The 21069-nt window shown below is 39.1% G+C and overlaps 2 protein-coding genes across 4 annotated transcripts in view; both read right to left on the bottom strand.

Moving 5' to 3' along the window:
• LOC101482912 (butyrophilin subfamily 3 member A2) overlaps positions 1–118 on the bottom strand; it is a 165633-nt gene extending 165515 nt beyond the window's left edge. The window contains exon 1 of the mRNA XM_076880206.1: positions 48–118. The gene's annotated coding sequence lies outside the window, so the exon portion shown is untranslated. The remainder of the gene's footprint in view (positions 1–47) is intronic.
• An 8880-nt stretch (positions 119–8998) lies between these two features.
• The window catches only part of LOC101487469 (butyrophilin subfamily 3 member A2), a 406303-nt gene continuing 394232 nt past the window's right edge, over positions 8999–21069 (bottom strand). For 2 of the 3 annotated variants that reach the window (XM_076880171.1, XM_076880166.1), the window contains 2 exons: positions 9783–10312; positions 9002–9654 (listed from right to left, as the gene is read on the bottom strand). In XM_076880171.1, coding sequence (XP_076736286.1) covers positions 9640–9654; positions 9783–10312 — 545 coding nt within the window. In that variant the 3' untranslated portion in view covers positions 9002–9639. Of the gene's footprint in view, positions 9655–9782; positions 10313–10697; positions 10818–12321; positions 12601–14174; positions 14514–14713; positions 14802–16836; positions 16922–21069 lie in introns of those variants that run through there. The other variant, XM_024800593.2, reaches the window with a different exon arrangement.

The raw sequence follows: 21069 nt of genomic DNA, 5'->3' as shown, positions 1-21069 counted from the left end.
AGAAGGAAATGATTACATTGTAGCTTACATGGTAAAAATCTACATACCCGTTGAACTGCTTAAAACCATCCCCACAGCTCAAAGAAAGTAGGTTGCAAGAAAACAATGTGCACTCTCAGCCCAACCCTCTGTTAAACAATAACGTGTGTTGACTTTATAGTTCCTGATATCAAAGGTCAGTTCTTTTCATAAAATGAGTTGAACTTTGTTTAAATGAACAAATGAATCAAATTGAAAGTTTAAGTCAAAGCTGTGTTTTAACAGTTGAATACGTTTCAACATCGTACATGCTGTGAATTTCTTGTTGAGGAGTTTAGGAATGAACAAGGACATTATGTTTGTGAAGGGTGTCAAATATAACTAACTGTGTACAAGGAGTGACATGAAACTCAAGGTGTAGTTTTATCAGTTAAGTAGTTAGTAGAGTGTTAGGTGAAAACAGAGAGAGGAAGACAGAAAAGAAATAGAAACACGTTTATGTTTAAATGTCTTTATGTAAAGTGTAGATATAATGCATACAGTTTTCTTGTATGCAAGAGCAGCACTTCAGTAATTGGATAAGCCATTCCATCAAATAAAATTAATTAATAAGGGTGTAAAAACAATGTTCTTAGCTATATTTGCATTGGGACTTTAAAATTCTTCAACACCATGGCCATTCCTCATCTGAGAGAAAGAGCTTCAGCTCACTCACGGCACAGCTGGCAATTTTAAAAATAAGTGTTTTCTTAAAGAGAAACACTAGAACAAAATTTTTTTGATTGGCTGTTTTGGTCTCCAATCAGCTCGCTAGCTACTGTAGCTAACCCCAGGCAAATATCCCAGAATGCATTTTGTCCAAAACTCAAACGAGGCAATGGCGGAGGAACGCGGCTAAAAAGTTTGAAATATTACTCTTTCTGGATCACAAAATAAACTTCTTGTCATGTTTTGGGTGAGTCTGAGTGATTTTCCACAGCATCAGCTCTCCTCCCCTGGGTGGAGCTCTCCTTGCTCCTCCCTGCTCCTCACCTGTTGGCAATTACTCCAGCAGTATTTATGACAAGCGCTCACAATGAACCTTCGCCAGATTGTCTGCTTGCCATAGTCAGTTCTCTGCCTCACATTTTGTCTTGAGTTCCTCAGCGTGTTTTGCTTAACCCTTTTTTCCTGCTCGCTAGTCGGCACCTGGATATATTTTCCAACTCTCGCCATAGTAATGTTTCAGGATTCTGGTCTGCTGCTGCTGGTAAAACTCACTCACAAACTGCCATCCTCACCTGCCTGCCTCCCTGCACACCCACATCGCACTCTGTACTCACCTTCATCTAAATCACCTCCTCCTCCAGCTAATCTCCACCTGCAGCCATGTAAGACCTTAGTTTTGAAATCTTAGGTTCATTTACAACGCCGCGGACCACTCTGATTATTATCTCCTATAGTTTCCATCGCCCGTCACTTAGGTCCAGTTTTTGGTTCTGTGCTTTGTCCATTCCTTTTCACGGGCCATTGAGCCCTGGCACTTTTAAGATACTTTCAGGTGAGAATTTTGCTGTGTAAACTTCAACTATCTGCTTGATTTATCAAGACATCACATATTTGCAAAAGTGCTCTGACGTTTTTCGAGATGGCTTTTACCCACCAGCTGACTGGGTGGTCAAGGCACAGAATCCCAGCGCATCATTTTCAAACCCCTCTCGGTCTTTCGCTACTCGGGTTAAACATGATATATAAGTCACTTAGATAACTTCTAAATGTTCATGTTTGGTTTATTTCAGTGTTTGATTTGTTCCTGAGTAAATTGGTTTGGCTGAAATTAAAGTTCAGCTTTATAACTGGACCGTTTTATTTAATACTGAAGTCTTATTTGGAGAGCTGTCAGTCTATTTTGAATTTCACCCGTCATATCCCCTGATGTAAAATGTTCTGTTCTTAGTTAAACAGCTGACTCTGAATTAAATCTCACATAAAAATATTTAAATTCAGGAGGAAACATTTCACCGGGAGCAATAACAGCATGTTACTACATGGAGATCCTAAAGGCTGCTACAAAAATGATCAGATTATATGTTAAATATTTGTTCAATTCTCTTCCAAAATCCAGCCATCTATTGTCAGTTTTGTGTGTCTACTAAAATAAAAACAAAAGCGTTCTAACGTCTCACCTGTTTGTTGTTATTCAGGCATACATGTGTACAATTTTTATTGAGAGAGAGATTAAATTTGTGTTTCTGTCATGTAGTGAGTCATTGTGCTTAACTGTATGAAGTTTATTAGACATTATGAAACATGATATGTAAAATTGAATTTTGCCAAAGTGCTTTTTAAAGTTATCTTAAAAAAAAAAACTGCATCATGTGTAATTTCAATTGCAAATATTAATCACAGTTAAATTAAGAGGGAATGGCAGTAAAAACTGGCGTTCTCAGGAAGTCTGGACTTGCGAAGTCTGAACGTGAGTGCGGGCTCGTTTACTTGAAATTTGAGAAACCGCCCCATTTTTGATTAGTATGTTTAATTATTTTATTTTAAAGTATATAATTTTAAGACTATTGTTGGTTTTAAGCTAGTTTAAACCAAACCACTCCACTGGATTTAGCTACATTTTGGACAGTGTTCCCAAAATGCAGTAGCTAGCAAGCTGATTGGAGACAAAAACAGCTAATCAGAAGTTTTTGCATCCAAGTCTGTTATTGGTTGGTATTGTAGTACATATATAACGGTGTACAGAAAGAGTTGAACATGCAGGGAGCAGAGATGTTGAGAGTGCGAGCGACGCACTGCGAGCAGGTCCCCAGAGATCTGACCAAGAGCAAATGCAAAAACAGAGCTAGAGGGGCTGTTACTGTATGTGTATATGGATAATAGCAAACACTGAAATACACTGTTTGCACGCAGCAATAAATTTTGTTCACTCAAATTGATCTTTTCTTTGCTCAAAATAAATTTCTCCTCAAAATACAATACTTGTACTTTTACTTGTACTTCAATACTTGTACTTGCAATTTTTTTTTTTATGTGCCATAGATGTTGTGCTTCATTCAGGCATCCCCCAGCATGATGCCAGGGCCCACAAGATATTCAATTTTAAGAATCTATCATGTGGCCACTTCTTTTGACCTTTTCTTCTCTCCTGACATGATGCTGTTGATTATGTAAATGACAAACCTCAAGTTAGGCATTCGATGTCAGGATGGGGTGATGTGAAGAGATTTGAGTACACAGGACTTCTCATCCTAGCAGATGTGTATCAGTCCAAAGGGGAATCTATCCTCATCCCATCCTGTGGGATGAGCATAATGGGTAACCAATCTTCAGGGCCACCACGTCAGATAGTAAGCACCAACCTCCGACTCACCTGTCCTTATCAACACAAGGAGGCTCCAGGGTGTCAAACTTACATGTTATAAGTTTTTCATAACCTACTCCCTTGCCCAGTATCATCCATACTCTGTATCAGCAGAGCATGGATAATACTGGTAGGGAATATCAAGGCAAACAAGCCGGAGCTTCCCTCCAACGCTGAAGCTGACAAAGGGGAGAGCTGTCTTCTCATCTCTGTTTGCATTCACAGCCACCACCATGGCAGTAAGTTACATGTCCTCCTCCTGAGCACCAAGACTGTATACTAACTAACTGTATAACTGTATATCAAGATTATAAGTAGAAACCACAAATGATCATGCATTTATTTAAAAAAAATAAATTATATTAAATATTGTGAGTGGTGAGGAAGGACTTTTATGTTTTTCTTGTTTGTTTTTTTTCTTGTCCTCTTCTTCAATTGCATCGATGAGTCTGCCTTCAATAATTTAGTACTGTTCACTGTTGTGGATCCTTCTTGGAATCAGCAAAGAACATACAGACAGAGATTATTCTTACAGGTGCTAGGGAAATCCTGACATAATAATAATAATAATAATAATAATAATAATGGATACTTTATTGATCCCCATGGGGATTACAGGATGCATGGTGTTATACTACAACGGCAGAAGTAGAAGTGAATGGGGCATTTTTGTATCGAGAGGCACTACACAAAAAATAATAATGCAATACAATCCATTTTGTGTCTGTTCTTTGACATGTCCAATAATCTAATCACCCCCAATGTCCCATCCTCATCCAATTTATTACATGGAAATTTATTTTTTGTGAGTTTTTTCAATAAATAGTAAATGATTCAAACATTTAAAGTGGAATTTAAAGGCTTAAAATCCAAAAGATAATTTAATACTTGTGAATACTTTAATACAAGTGATATATGACAAAAAGCAGAAGAAATATTGTTGGTTGAGGTTTTTCTGGCAGATTTTGAGAGTGTAGATTTTTGTACACAAAGGTATCGAAATGGTGCAAAATGCATAAGCAGAGTATTGATGAGAAAAAGACTAAAAGACTCTAGATTTTAAAAAAGAAGATTTCTGGCAAAAATCCATGATGCAAGCTATAACGCAGCCAAACACTCCTGTGTTTCACTGACTAGAGTAACATTGCTGACATTGTACTAATGCCTGACTGTCACACTCCCACAACTGATTGTGGGTGATATGTCATCATCAGGGTAACCGGTTTTGTTTTTGGGTTTTTTTCAGCATGAACTGTGAGTCTTTGGGCTAGTGCTCTCACCCATCGAGCCCCTAATATATTGTCCTTTGAAAGTAGAAAAGTGAGCTCTAGCTATGATTGACAGAGTGCAGAACAAACCTGATGAGTCTAAAGCTTAAAATCAACAAAACACCTCCAAACTTTCAGGATTTTTTCTGAGGAGTAAACTGACTCTTGCTCTCAAGAGTTTGTATCAAGCAGTCATTTTCAGAGGAGAAACCGAAACAATTCATGTGAGTTGACTCCGCCCACTCTGTACACAGCAGAGCAATCAGCACCAGCCTGAAAGAAAATCTGAGAAACCTGCTGCAGTCAGTCAGCTCTGTTTTATCTCTATTTGGCAAATACATTAAAGAAAAGCACAAAGGCTCAGCCAAGGCTGGAGATGACCCATCAAACACTCACCAGGAACACAGATAAGCTTAGACTATGACCTTTTATTTTAAAATTAACCTGCTCCATAGCAGTGTAACTTAGGTACATAACTAAAACTGAAAGCTCAGAGTTTCTTTTAAGTCACCTTGATGAGACAAAGTCCTGCTTTGAGTGCAGGTCTCTGCACGACTCCAAGAACAGTTCTTTATAAACATAAATACAGCTTTTCTCACACTTTGCTGCTACATTTGGAGCTTTTAACAACTGACAGACATATGTCATCTTGTATGTGCTCACGGTTTGACAGCAAAGCAACAAAAAAAATAACTTTTTTTTTCTTTAACCACATATTTCAGTGTTTTTTATAAGGTTCTTGTTTGTTTGTTCTCTGAATCAAAAAACAAAACAACAAAACAGCAAAGAACCAGACAAATAAATAAAAAAAGACTTACCACAGATAAAGAAACAGTGATCCAAACTGTTGCTGTTAAAGTGAAATGAATCGTTGTAGCTGAGCAGGAAACGAAGACTGAGACAATGATTAACGAGTCACTGCAAACCAGACACTCAAGTCTGATCAGTTTCTAACGTTCACTGCTGCACATTCCTTGGTGTTTATCAGATAAACACTGAGCATGACGAACACAGGGACGGTTGACCTTGATTGCATATTGCACCAGATCACTACAGAGCATGTGTAGATAGCTCAGCAGTTTCTTATTACCTTCAACAAGGAGCTCATGTTTTTGGTAGTGTTTGCATTACGTTCTGTCTGTAAACAGCTCTAAAAACTCTGTAGGGTGTAGAGCAGGATGATGTTATAACAATCCAATGAAATCTGGTTTCCGTCCACCAAGGTCAACTTTATGACTTGTTGGTGGAAAATTGACAAAAAGTCTTAAAACTTGTACACTTGTACAAGTGCACTGTGTAACAACATTTATAAAGTATAAAGATTTTAAATATCATGTCACGTTTGACCTCTGACCTCTCCCCAAGTTCAACAGATCAACCTGAAAGTCAGAGTAATGATAATGTTATATAGAGCCATTTATTTAAAACTATGTCATTGTTGGTACTGACAGCATGTAGCGAATGATACATGATAAATATCAGGTTACTTTGGACCTCTGACCTCTTCTTTAGGGTCAAATATGGTCAAACTTTCATAAAATGTATTTTATCTATAATTCTAATTCTACTGCCTTTATATTGGTGACATGTTTCATGACTTTGTTTTGTGCACTACAGTAACAGGTTGCAACCACTTAAATACAAAACAGTACATGTACAATGTTCCTGAATGTTTTTAAATAAACAGTTTCTTATAAAAACCCTTTTATTTTGGTATTTACCATTAAAAATGTAAATGTATTTGAGTCAAAATCAAATGAATGCTACACATGTACTATATCCACATAAATAGAAACTAATTATACTCAAAATTATGTCAGGTATATCAGATTAGTTTTTAAACATTTTAATATTCACTGTATACATCTTTTGCAAATAGTTTCTTCGGTGCCCCTTGCACCAAACTTTGATGTATTGCTGGTTACATACAGCCTTTTTGTGACATTGTTGTGGAGAACATAGAATGGCTCAATTTATTAAAATGAGGAGATAATGATCACCTCTTCCCTGGGGTAATGAATTTGGCCACTCTGGCATGGCAACACGTTCTCACTCCCAACTCGTCAAACGTGTGACGCATGGTCAGGCTCCCTCTGCTGCACTTATGGACGCGCAGGGTACCCCTCTCGCGTCGGGAATTGACGTGAAGGGTCCTCCGATTGAAGAGATTGCCGCGGAAGTGCCTGTTGTCGGTATATTTAGACATTTTCCAAATCACATTGTAGTGACGTATACAGAACACAATAAATTATATACAAGAATAAATCAATTTACGGTACTCCTCTGGTGTTCTGCAGTGAAAACTTGTGGATCTAGGGATTAACATAGTTGCCATGGTTTCCTCTCTTCTCTTTTTTATTTTGTGTGATCAAGACAATTCTGGAGAAGATGGGCCTAGAGGGGAAAGTCACCCCCTTGCAGGCCAAAAGGAAAATGGGATAACTTACAAAGTATGGATGTGTGTTATCAAGAAGATAATTCTTAAGAACACAAGTTAACCCTTTAAGACTGGTCAGAGCGGGCACGCTCCGTTTTGCGTAACTATTTTTAAATCCCTGTAGAACTGCAATCACGTAAAGTAGCACAAAAATTTTTTTGCATATGAAACCGGAGGAGTTGTACTTACATCTTATGCCATCAGCTTGTCCTCGGTCACAGTTTCCTTCCACATATGGCTTTGCAAAAACTGCATAAAAAGCACTTGCAGCAACAACAACATAATATTCCAGAAACACGCTTTGCCGATCCGATCAGCTGTTCGTAACACTTCCTACGTTGGAATAGACGTCAGCGCGAACTAGCTCATGTCCGCCATTACCTGCCCGAAACCGGAATTGACGCCATTTTGTGGGGTTTTTTTTTGTTTTCTTTTTTTACCTTCAGGGCCTTATGAGCCTATACTGGTGTTTTTTAAAGTCATCTTTGACTTTATGCTTTTCTGTATCATTTCTGTGATGCTTAGGACTCAAATTGCACTGCTGGAAATAGTTTATTTTGATGCATATGCTGTTTTATTTGCAAATTTTGCAAATAAAACTATAATATTTCTTCATTGTTTTTCTGAATGTGTTCGCCTCTCGGCTCTGTTTGCGCTCCTGAAAGCTATTTTTAGTAGATGTGGGGTGACTATTTTTATTTGTGGTTTTTAGATTTACTCGTCTTAGGAGGAACAAATGCCAGCTGCTTAAACCCAATTCTAACCCTGTCACTAAAACCACATTCTGAGTCTCAAAAATGCCTTCAAACTTGTGGGGACCGGGATTTTGGTCCTCATAAGGGCTGTTGGTCCCAACAAGTATGGCTGACTTCCAAATTTTTGTTCCCACCAAGATAAGATTACATGGTTACACACAGGTGTGTTTTCATCATGGATCAGTTTAGATGATTAAATCATCAGAATAAATTATAACAGAAAAATTATTATTAGAAATCAACTTAAATAATAAACACATCAATATTTTTTTGTAACACATTAGCACTTTCAAGAGCATTACTTTTAGTTAATGGAAAATATTATCATTGTAGTCTCTCCTATTCTGTCCACTTTACAAAATCCATTTAGGTTTTACCCAAATACTACTCAGTAAAGTCTGAACATAACGATGTTTTTGAAAAACTGCTGCTTAATAATAGTGTTTATAGTACATAGTAAATTGTTTCCTCTTCTTCTTGGACTTGCCGTGTACACCTTAATAAAACACTATTGTTTAGAAGTTATAGTTTGTTTTTATAAATACAGCTTTACAGTTTACAGTTCAACATACTGCATGTTTTATTGTCTTGGCTTTTATAGAATTAACATGTTCAACTGGAATCTTTCTGGGTGACATTTGAAATTTTTCCTTGTTTCTGTGTGCATATTAAGTTAATTGGTGATTCTCCCTCTGTATTTTAGCATATTCATTAAACTCAAAGAGAAAAAAAAATTCAAGTAAAATAAACATCTGACTTCTTAGACAGATGTTCATCAAGTGAGTTTCTTCTGAATCTCTTCTATTTTATTCTAAAGAAACAAAATAAAATATTCATCCATCCATTCGCTTCCGCTTATCCTTTTCAGGGTCGCGGGGGGCGCTGGAGCCTATCCCAGCTGTCATAGGGCGAGAGGCGGGTTACACCCTGGACAGGTCGCCAGTCTGTCGCAGGGCCAACACACAGGGACAGACAACCAGTCGCACTCACATTCATTCGCACATTCACACCTAGTGACAATTTGGATTATCCAATTAACCTATCCCCACAAGCTGCATGTCTTTGGACGGTGGGAGGAAGCCGGAGTACCCGGAGGGAACCCACGCAAACACGGGGAGAACATGCAAACTCCACACAGAAAGACCCCGGCCTGATGTTGGAATTGAACTCAGGACCTTCTTGCTGCGCGGCAACAGTGCTAACCACCGTGCCACCGTGCTGCCTAAAATAAAATATTCTATGATAAAATTCACTCAAAATGCATGTCTTGTTAAACTGTATATAGTATAAATTTAAAGCAAAAAAATATAGAAATATCCGGCATCACATTGCAAAATGACAGCACTGACAAAAATAACCCATGTTTTATTTGTTGTTTTACTCTGTCCTTCGCTGATTAAAAAAAAAGGAGAGACATTAAAGACACTGGGAACGTAAATTGAACACAACACGACAGTTTGTACATGTGACTTTAGCAAGAAATATATTAAAGAAAAACTTACACACCTGTTCAGTGTTTCTCGCTTGTTTCTCTGACAGTTTCTTCTAAATCTCTTTCATTTTTTTTGTTTTTTGGGGAGTTTAATCTTTTTCTACCCCAGGTCTCATGACAATACAGAGAGCATATTTTCTTCTTGCTTTCACAGTGTAATTCTTACTTTCACAAAGACAAAAGATTTAAAGAATCACAAAAATGTTTATCTCCTATGATAAAATACAGTCAAACTGCATTTCTTGTTTAAAAGTATATAGTATAAATTTAAATCAAACAAATAAAGAAACATTAGGCATCACATTGCAAAACGACAGCAAGAGAAAAAAACCCAGCAAAATCCATGTTTTTTTGTCGTGTTACTCTGTCCTTTGCTGAGGAAGAAAAGCAAAAAAACGGGTTAGGTTTATAATTGAAGACACTGGAAATGTAAACTGAACACAACACGACAGTTGGTACATGTGATTTTAGCAAGAAATATATACAAGAAAAACTTGCACACCTGTTCAGTGTTTCTCGCTTGTTTCTCTGACAGTTTCTTCTTAATCTCTTCTATGTCTTTGTGTTTCTTTCTCAAGTGTTTAATAATTTGTTCCTTGTCTATTTCTAGTTTTCCCTTTCTTTCTGTCATTTGGATTATAATGTTCTCCGTTTCCTCCATTAGCTTTTCTGTCATCTTTAACAGTTCTTGATGTACTTCTGTTCTCTTTTCCAGGTCAGTTTTTTTATCTTCACGCTTATTCATTTTTCTCTCTTTGTCAAGGAATGGGGTTTCTTTCTCCAACCTTTTCGTGATCTCTTTCATCTCTCTCTTGTCCTCCTGCAGTAGAGTGATGAGTTTTTCTCTCTGGTTCTTCAGAAATGTCTTCTGTTCCATCAGTTTTTCAATGGTTTGTCTGATGTGTTTTAAGTCTTCCTCATTGTTCTGCAACTCCTCTTCAAGTCTTTTCTTTTCCTCACGTTCTCTCTGTAATTTTTCCTCCATCTCTGTTTGATGTAGTTCATTTTCATCCTCATCATGTATGCTGATTTCTGTGTGAATAAAAATGAAAAAAAAATGTTGAAAAGTAATATCACTGAGAGCTAAAAAACTTACTTGCTTCCTACAGTAAACATTTTTCCCCCCAAAATTTCACATTTGCAGGGGAAAATGAAATCATAATCAACATAACAAAAAAGTTAAATAATTCGCACTGAAACAGTATTAATGAAACCTAATAAATATCAGTTAGATATATATATTATGTTTTTAAGAAACATTTTAAACTAGAACACTAAAAAAAAAATAGATTATGTTGGTTCCAAAGGTAGGGATAAATTTAGTAATCAGTACGTGTTTAAAGTTCCAAACTACTGCATCCATGAATTTAATGATTATCTGCGTTTGTCAGAAAAGTATGATAAAGTTAGAACTTACTTGTTTTCTTTTGTCCGCATTTCCATATTAGTAATACTGTTGTAACAATCAATATTAAGCAAACAGCTAGGTTGATAGTAATCTGATCAGCAGGATTACACTGGACCAAGTAGAAATCACCTTAAATTAGAAAGCACACAGAATATACTGTCTGTAAATAAGAAGTAATGTGAATAACTAATAAAGTCAGGCCATAGCTGGACTGGCCATGGGGCATACTGGGCATTTGCTCGGTGGGCCGATTGTGATTTTTCGTTTTCATGGGCCCATGGGGTTTTTTTGGTTTGTCTTTTGTAACGGTATAAACAATGAAAGGTGGTGGATTGACCAGATGCTGTAAAAATAACAGTTGTTTGGTGGTGGCTATGGCGGAGCTTCCACTGAGGCCAGCAGGTGGATGAGGGAAAGGAGGGGAAGCAGGAGGAGAGACCTGAGACGGCCACAGGTGAACTGAAGTTCAGGTAAGAAGTTATGACCTGCAGTCTATCTGGGTCAGATATAAACCAAGTTTTGCTGTAGTTAATTTTCGTTGTGCTGACTTTTTACAGTCAGTTACAATAACTCGTACTGCGTACTAGCTAGCATGACAGAGTTTCTATACAGCTGGTGGGTGCTACTACTGATAGTGAACTTTATTTTATTCATAAGTTTAGTTAGTAGAGTTGCCAACCTTCCCGTAAAAAACGGAATCGTCCCGTATTCAGAGAAAATATTACGCGTTTCGTATTGAGCTGAAAAGAAACAAAGTTTGTCCTGTACTTCAGCTAGAATGAAAAAGACAGAAAGCTGGAGGTATTTTGCCCCCCAGAAAGCACAGCTGTTTCTTCTTCTCTCATTCTCTCCCCCTCCCTCTCCTGTTGCTACTTCAATCATGAAACTGATCAATGATCGGCTGATTGGCTTTTCTGACACCATTCACTCTTGTTTATCGCCCACTTTGCGCCAGAAAGAGGAAACCAGCGGATGTCGCGCTAAACAACAGCAGCACGTTTAAGCTTGATCAGCTGTTGTTAGAATTTATTTAATATTACTTTCTAGTATCAGCTGATGTTTGCTGGAGCCACAGCTGTAAAGCTGCTGGTCGTGATATCGGTTTGGATATATGGTGAGAGGGAAACATGAAGATGAAACCAGGAGATGTCCTTACTGAATCATCAGAGCTGAACAGGTGATGGAGAAACAGGTTTACCCTTTAGGTGACATGAATGAGTTGAAGGGAAGTTATGAACTGTTTCTGAGAGGATCCTTTTCTACATAGCTGAGAGGTGGAAACTGTGCAGGGGAGGGTCAAGCAAAGTTTTGCCAGGGGGCCAGTTAGGGAAATTAACAGGGAATGGGGGGCACAAAGAAATACTTTTCTTTCTTATTCTCATTTAAAATGTCTAGCTTATAATAAATAATTATCTGAATCTTACAACCAAAGTTTTTATCTGATGTAAAATGTATAGAAATCATACATATACCAACAAGACAGTTTACATCACTGTCACAAACAGCGTTTGTTTTCATTCAAAGGCTTTTTGGCTCTTCCTATAATACCTGGTGGGCCGGTCTCTAGTCAAAATGCCCGGGCCGAATTTTTGTCCCAGTCCAGCCCTGAGTCAGGCATATATCATTTTTCTACCTGATACATGGATATATGCTTCTTCAGTCTGGTTGATGTTCTTCTGTTGGACTCTGCAGGTGAGACTGTAGGTCTGTTTCTTGTTCACAGTCACAGTGCTGCTGACAGTATAGAGGCCATCAGAACCTTTGGCACTGTTTGTAGATTCAGCTGTGATTTCATTTCCCTGACTGTTCAGCCAAAACACGTGAGGCTCTGGATACCAGCCATTAGATTTGCATTTAAAGAAGATTTCATTTTTGACTTTGGATATCTCCATGACTACAGAAGAAACAGAACCTACAGGGGAAATAAGGATAAAAGTTATTTGGAATGCAAAGTTAAGAATTAAAACATTTTTGAATTATTTCAGTGGTTCATGTTATTCCAAATTCCTTCCCGATTACCTTCAATTACTCTGTGGTCACGCCATATACTTAAGCTTTTTGTTGAAATGGTACAGTGGCTTAAATTGTAATTATAAATACTACTATGCTCTTTTAAAGATCCATTATGGTTGTCCGATTTAATCCTGTTACATATTTAACCCTTTAGAGCCGGTCGGAGCGGGCACGCTCTGTTTTACGTAACTATTTTTAAATCCCGGTAGCACTGCAACCACGTAAGCTGGCGCAATAATTTTTTTTGCATATGAAACCGGAGGAGTTGTACTTACATCTTATGCCATCAGCTTGTCCTAGGTCACGGTTTCCTTCCACATAAAGCTTTGCAAAAACTGCATAAAAAGCACTTGCAGGAACAAAAACATAATATTCCAGAAACACGCTTTGCCGATCCGATCAGCTGTTCATAACACTTCCTACGTTGGAATAGACGTCAGCGCGAACTTTTGCATGTCCGCCATTACCTGCCCGAAACCGGAAGTGACGTCATTTTCGTGGAAATGTAGTCTTTTTTACCATCAGGGCCTCAGGGCCTATACTGGTGTTTTTAAAAGTTATGTTTGACTTTATGACTTTCTGTGTCATTTCTGAGATGCTTAGGACTCATATTGCACTGCTGGAAATAGTTTATTTTGATGCATATGCTGCTTTTTTGCAAATTTGCATTATAATATTTATTTTCGTTTTTCCTGCAGTGTATAAAAATTGGTGTATTTCAAAAATAAAAATATGAAGACACTCAAAATAAATTTCCTGTGGTGGGAAACTATTTTGTGCAACTTTTTTGTATTTACAGTTTTGGGGGATAAGCCTCTTAAATTTCTCTAACTAGAAATATATGTTAAAAAAGCAAAAACGATTTTCAATTTTTTTGTAGTTTATTGCACTTTTTTGCAATTTATGTAATTACTATGCACTTAATGAATACATATTATTAAAATCTGGGCTATAATTGTTGTATTGATGTATAGCAACTTGAAATGCTATATGGCACTACAGTATATAAAAATATAATATAAGCTCTGGCGGACTTGGTTCTATGGTAGGTCTTAAAGGGTTAAATGTCCATCTGGTCGGGTCAAATGCTTTTTTCTTTTGTTGTTTTTTACCCAGCTGCCCAAATGTTCCTCTCATTGGCCTTAATGCCCTATGAAATGTCTCTAATTCTAAATACCCTCACTATCTTCCACACCTCTCTCCTGTTAGTAAACTGCACTTCTTGAGAACTCAATAAACTATGCCATGAGTCTGGTCAGTCCAAATCTCAATCCAGTTAGCTATGTTAGCTCAAGTAAGAACTAATCTGTCTTTCCCAAATTTTATTCAACTTATATGCTCCTGTAGATGATTAACTTCCCAGTAGAATATCCATCTTGTCATCCAAGGTAACCTTCTGTTATTTGTCAGTATCCCATCCCTTAATGTTTTTCTTTTTTTTTTTAAGAGCAAATGGTATTGATATCAACTTACCAACAACGAGCTCCATCCCAGTTTCTGCACCAATTTCAGGAACAAGGCAGTTATACATTCCTGCATCAGAGACTTGCACTTTGGAGAGTTTCAATGAAATGTCACCGCATTTCAGTTTGTTGACAGACAGTGATGTTCTTCTGGAGTATAAAGTATTCTGAGTCACGAGCTCCGCATCGTCCCGCTTTAAGTGGACAAATCTTGGTTTAAGGTCATGTCTAGACCATTCCACAGTCAAGTCAACAGCATCCCTAGCTGGATCTAGCTGGCATGGTAAAATGATGTCATCCCCTGTCATTACAACCAATGGTTGAGTTGGACCAATCATCTGAGACTGACCTGTGGATAAAGTATAATAAACAAATACTGGTAATATAATTACACTTGCTTTGGGTAATTTTTCTTGGGCTGCAATTTCCCAGGTGGTGTTTTCTTTATATCTTTCTTCCAGTTGTCTTGCAACACTCCCATCACATATACACAAAAACTCTCACCACATTAACATTATTTTCATTGTTCAATATTACTCGGCAACTTACCTCCACAATGCCATGTTAGAAGAAGAAGGATAACATCATGATAGAAAACCAAGAGAAGCCTGTCCTTCATTGAACGCATTCTGGATTTCTGCATAGTAAAAATAATATAAATACAGTGGGTGTGGAAAGTATTCAGACCTCCTTAAATTTTTCACTTTTTGTTATATTGCAGCCATTAATGTACACACAGCACCCCATAATGACAGAAAAACACAGAATTGTTGATGTTTTTTGCTGATTTGGAGGAGGTAGAGCAGGTCATCTGCTAATCTGAAGGTTGGTGGTTGGATTTGCATGTAAGATTGAAAGCACATCCATAGAGAAAACATTCTGTGAATTAAGTCCTTTCAGTACTCAGAGTAGAAAATTGCTAAGAACCTGTGTGATATCAGTTACACAGTTTCAAATTTATACATATATTCTGTTGTGCTTATCTTTTGTTGTTAAAGTTTTCAGTGCTGGTGCAGTTTGCATAATAAATGTGCTCAATAATGAAACACATGTTGATTTAAAAGTAGTTTCACACACACGTGCATATAAATCACTCTTGGGGATCCCTGGTGGTCACACCAGTTGCAAAAAGACAAGAATTTTGTGCATTAACCTACAATGGCAAAATGGCTGAATCTGAGGGAATACAGTAAAAATGTAAAATAAATACAGCTTTTCTTCAAAATAAAATGCTGACATTACAGGATGCATGGTTTTATACTACAACAGTATTACAAGAGAGAATAAAAAATGTGGTTTCAGTAGACGTGAATGGGGCATTTTTGTGTCGAAAGACACTACATAAAAAAGAATAATGCAATCAAATCAATGTTGTTGCTGTTCTTTGACATGCCCAAGAATCTAATCACCCCAATGTCACATCCTCATCCTATTTATTATATGGAAAATTATTTTTTGTTTGACTAAATAATTAATACATCAGATGTTTAAGCTGTCATTTAAAGGCTTAAAATTCTAAAAACCACTTAATGTTTTATAATTTTGAAAAGTGCTCAATTTGATTAAGTGATTAATCAGCAGAGTATGGATGACATCTAGTTCAAAAATGTGAATAAAAAGACAATTTCCTTCAAAATGTCACAATCTATAACACAGCCAACATGATTGCCAAATAAATAAAAGTCCTGAGAAGGGCATGTGGGTTTTTACAGTGTAGTAAACAGTAGTAGCTGCTGCTATATCTTCCTTTGAAAGCAGAAAAGTGAGCTCTCTCGTTTTGATTGACAGAGTACAGAATAAACCTGTTGAGCTTAAAGCTTAAAATCAACCAAACACCTCCAAACATACAGGTTTTTTTTCTGAGGAGGAAATTGACTCTGCCCCCAAACAGCTGAAAAGTCGTGTTAACTGATGATTGTCACAGTTCAACACTTTAATCTCAGTAAATTCTACAAACGTGCTTCATCTTCAGTCGTTTCAGACAGCTGTGCTCCTGAGTTTGTATCAAGCAGTCATTTTCAAAGAAGAAACTGAAATTATTCATGTGAGTTTACTCCGCCCACTCTGTAAACAGCAGACCAATCAGCACCAGCCTGTGGCATTGACAGAAAGAAAATCTGAGAAACCTGCTGCAGTCAGTCAGCTCTGTGTTTTATCTCTTTTGGGCAAATAAATTAAAGAAAAGCACAAAGACTCAGCCAAGGCTGGAGGTGACCCTCAAACACTCACCAGGAACACAGATCAGCTTAGACTATGACCTTTTAGTTTAAAATTAACTTGCTCAGTATCAGTGTAACTTAAGCACATGACTAAGACTGAAAGCTCAGAGTTTCTTTTAAGTCACCTTGATGAGACAAAGTCCTGCTTTACGTGCAGGTCTCTGCACGACTCCAAGAACAGTTCTTTATAAACATAATACAGCTTTTTGCTGCTACATTTGGAGCTTTGTGGGAGCTTTTAACAACTGACAGAAACATTTATCATCTTGTATGTGCTCACAGTTTGACAGAGAAACAACAGTCTGACTTTATTCAGAGTTTATTCAGTAACATGTAGAAAAAATCCCTTTGTTTTTCACATTTTTTGTGTTTTGTTATAAGGTTCTTGTTTGTTTGTTCTCTGACTCAAAACAAATGAAAAACGAAAACAAACAAATAAAAAAAAAGACTTACCACAGATAAAGACCCTAGACGCTGACACAGTGATTCAATCTGTCACTCTCAAAGTGAAACAAGTCGCTGGAGCCGAGCAGGAAACAGGAACTGAGACAATGATTAACGAGTCACTGCAAACCAGACACTCAAGTCTGATCAGTTTCTAACGTTCACTGCTGCACATTCCTTGGTGTTTATTAGATAAACACTGAGCATGACGAACACAGGGACGGATGACCTTGATTGCATATTGCATCAGTTCAGTGCCGAATCCGATCATGTGTAAACCAAAGAGGAGCTCAAAATGGTTTCAGGAGTTTCTTATTACCTTCAACAAGAAGCTCATGTTTTTGGCAACATTTGCATTTCATTCTGTCTGTAAACACAACAGCTCTAAAAGTTTGAATGTATTCTGATAAAACTCTGTAGGGTGTAGAGCAAGATCATGTTATAAAAATCCAATAAAATCTGGCTTACATCCATCGAGGTCTTCACGGTAAACTTTATGAGTTGTTGGTTGAAAATTGACAAAAAAACTTAAAAGTCAAAAATTATGATTCTTAAAAGTGTCCTGTGTAATTTCAACATTTATAAAGTACAAGTCAGAGTAATGATAATGTTATATAGAGCCATTTATTTAAAACTATGTCATTGTTGGTACTGACAGCATGTAGCGAATGATACATGATAAATATCAGGTTACTTTGGACCTCTGACCTCTTCTTTTGGATCAAATATGGTCAAACTTTCATAAAATGTATTTCATCTATGCTTCAAATTATTTAGCCTTTATTCTGTTGCCGTGCTTCACGACTCTGTTTTGTTCATTACACTAATAGGTTACAACCATTTAAATAAAAAACAGTACATGTACAATGTTCCTGAATGTTTTTAAATAAATCTTTTTCTTAAAAAAAAGTTTTTTTCACTTCATATTTATCATGTATGTTATATGAATTTGACTAAAAATCAAATGTATGCTACACATGTAGTCACATAAATAGAAAATAATTATATTTAAAATGATGTAAATTATATAAGATTAGTTTTAAAAGACTCTTTGACATGTTTGTATGCTGGAAGCAGAGGCTCCCACTCATATGTGGAACAAGTCAGCGTCAGTGTTTTGACACTAAATCAAACAGTGACCTCTAGTGTCCAGCTCTGTTATTGCACTGAAAGGACACAGCACAGCTGGAGCTCTGTGTGTTCAGCCTCTGAGGTCTTCAGGTGAACCACCCTGGTGCTCCAGGTCAGCTGCAGAGTTTCTGACCTTATAAGACAAACATCAGAGGTCTTTGTGATCAGATCAGGATCTGTGTGTCCTTCCTTCATTTCCCGACTCTGACATCAGCTCACAGCTTCAAATTAGAATCAGAATCAGAATCAGAATCAGAAAGGGTTTTATTGCCAAATGTTGAGCAGGTTTACAACATTAGGAAATTGCTGCGGTGCTTCAGTGCAAACATACTGTTATAAATTACGTTTAAATAGACATGAAAATAAAAATAAGAGTAAGAATTAAAAGTGCTAAGTAGATAGATATATACATGATATATACATGAGTGCAGGTGGTGATCAGTGCCAAACATGGAATGATGCAGTGAACACAGCGTAGGGTCATGTGTTAGTGGTGGGAACAGTCATACGGTTATTGTTCATGTGTCCGACAGCAGAGGGGAAGAAACTGTTCTTATGGCGAGAGGTTTTGGTGCGAATGGACCGGAGCCTCCTGCCTGAGGGGAGCAGGTCAAACAGACTGTGTCCAGGGTGAGAAGGGTCAGCTGTGATCCGAGCTGCACGCCCCAGTTTCCTGGAGGTGTACAGGTCCTGCAGAGATGGGAGTCTGCAGCCAATCACCTTCTCAGCAGAGCGCACAACACGCTGCAGTCTCTGTTTGTCCCTGATAGTGGCTCCAGCGTACCACACAGTGATGGAGGAGGTGAGGATGGACTCGATGATTGCAGTGTAGAATTGCGTCATCGTCCGTGTTGGCAGGTTGAATTTCTTCAGCTGCCTCAGGAAGTACATCCTCTGCTGGGCTTTCTTAATGACGGAGGTGATGGTGGGCTCCCACTTCAGGTCCTGGGTGATGGTGGTACCCAGGAAGCGGAATGAGTCCACAGAGGTGATGGGGGTGTCAGACAGGATGATGAGGGGGAGTGGAGCTGTGTGCTTCCTGAAGTCCACAATAATCTCCACTGTCTTCTGGGCATTCAGCACCAGGTTGTTGTGGCTGCACCAGGACACCAGACGTTCAACCTCCCTCCTGTAGGCAGACTCATCCCCGTCCGAGATGAGTCCAATAACGGTGGTGTCATCTGCAAACTTGATTAGCTTGACAGACTGGTGGGTGGAGGTGCAGCAGTTGGTGTATAGGGAGAAGAGCAGAGGAGAAAGAACACAGCCCTGAGGGGAGCCGGTGCTGATGGTCCGGGAGTCCGAGACATTCTTTCCCAGCCTCACATGTTGCTTCCTGTCCGTCAGGAAGTCAGTGATCCACCGGCAGATGGGATCAGGCACATTCATCTGGGAAAGCTTGCCTCGGAGATGGTCTGGAAGGATGGTGTTGAAGGCAGAGCTGAAGTCCACAAACAGGATCCTGGCGTAGGTTCCTGGGGAGTCCAGATGCTGCAGGATGAAGTGTAGGGCCATGTTGATGGCGTCGTCTACAGACCTGTTGGCTCTGTATGCAAACTGCAGGGGGTCCAGGAGGGGGGCCGTGAGGGTCTTGAGATAGGAGAGAACCAGGCGCTCAAATGACTTCATGACCACAGATGTTAGAGCCACGGGTCTGTAGTCATTTAGTCCAGTGATCCTAGGTTTCTTGGGGACAGGGATTATGGTAGAGGACTTGAAGCAGGCAGGCACATGACATGCCTGCAGTGAGGAGTTGAAAATGCCAGAAAACACTGGGGCCAGCTCGTTTGCACAGTGTCTGAGGGTGGCAGGAGACACACCGTCTGGGCCGGGAGCTTTCCGAGCATTCAGACTCTTAAACTGCTTCCTCACATCTGCTTCATGAATATGAAGAGTTGTGGTGGGAGGAGGTGGTGTGAAATCCTCTTTTGTGTGGGGTGAGGAGGGGGGTGTTGTAGGTGAAGTGTTTGAATGTGGTGATGGCTCTATGGAGGGGGGAGAGGTGGGGGAATGAGTGTCCAAAGTGTCTCTATTGTTGGGGCCGTTGGAGGTGTGAAGGCTGCCTGATGGCTCGTCAAAACGGCAGTAGAAGTCGTTAAGGGTGTTGGCCAAGAGCAAGTCATCAGTGGAGTGGGGGGTTTTAGGCTTGTAGTTGGTGATATTCCTAAAACCTTTCCACACAGAGGCTGAGTCATTGTCTGAGATCTGCTGCTGCATCTTCTCAGAGTGCTGATGTTTTGCAATGTCCACTTCCTTAGTGAACCTGTACTTGGCCTCTCTGTAGCAGTCCCTGTCTCCGCTTCTGAACGCCTTTCTCTTTTCCAGCCACAGCTTTTTGAGTTTAGGAGTAAACCAGGGTTTGTCATTGTTATAACTCACCCTGGTGCGTGATGGCACAATGCTGTCCTCACAGAAGTGGATATAGGAGGTGACAGTGTCCGTAAACTCGTCCAAGCTGTTAGAAGCAGCCTTCATTGTGTCCCAGTCTGTAGACTCCAAACACGTGCGACGCTCCTCCACAGCCTCGTTGCTCCACAGTTTTTTGGTCCTCACGACAGGTTTGGAGAGCTTCAGCCTCTGTCTGTACGCGGGGATCAGGTGGATCATGACGTGGTCAGAAAGTCCGAGTGAAGCGCGGGGCACCGCACGATAGGCCCCGCTGATCGTGCTGTAGCAGTGGTCTAATTGTCCTCTCCTCTCTGGTCGGGCATTTAATATACTGCTTGTATTTGGGAAGCTCATGGCTCAGATTGGCTTTGTTAAAGTCCCCAAGAGCAATGATGAGAGAGTCCGGGTATGTCCGCTCCATGTGCAGTGTCTGCTCCGCGAGTGCGCACTGAGCTGCCTGCGCATCCGCATCTGGCGGGATGTAAACAGCGGCCAGGATGAATGAAGCAAACTCCCGCGGAGAATAAAACGGTTTGCAGTGAATAAAAAGGTATTCCAGAGAGGAAGAGCAGTGCTGAGCAATCACTGTTACATCTGTGCACCAGCCACTATTAATGTAGAAGCAGAGACCTCCACCTTTGGTCTTACCAGAGAGAGAGGCCTGCCGGTCCGCACGCAGCAGATGAAAGCCCTCCAGCTTGAGCACGCTGTCCGGGATGTCCT

Source organism: Maylandia zebra, linkage group LG3, assembly GCF_041146795.1.
Source record: "Maylandia zebra isolate NMK-2024a linkage group LG3, Mzebra_GT3a, whole genome shotgun sequence".
NCBI lineage: Eukaryota > Metazoa > Chordata > Actinopteri > Cichliformes > Cichlidae > Maylandia > Maylandia zebra.
Note: the sequence above shows the minus strand (reverse complement) of the source record. Positions and strands in the feature narration are given on the sequence as shown.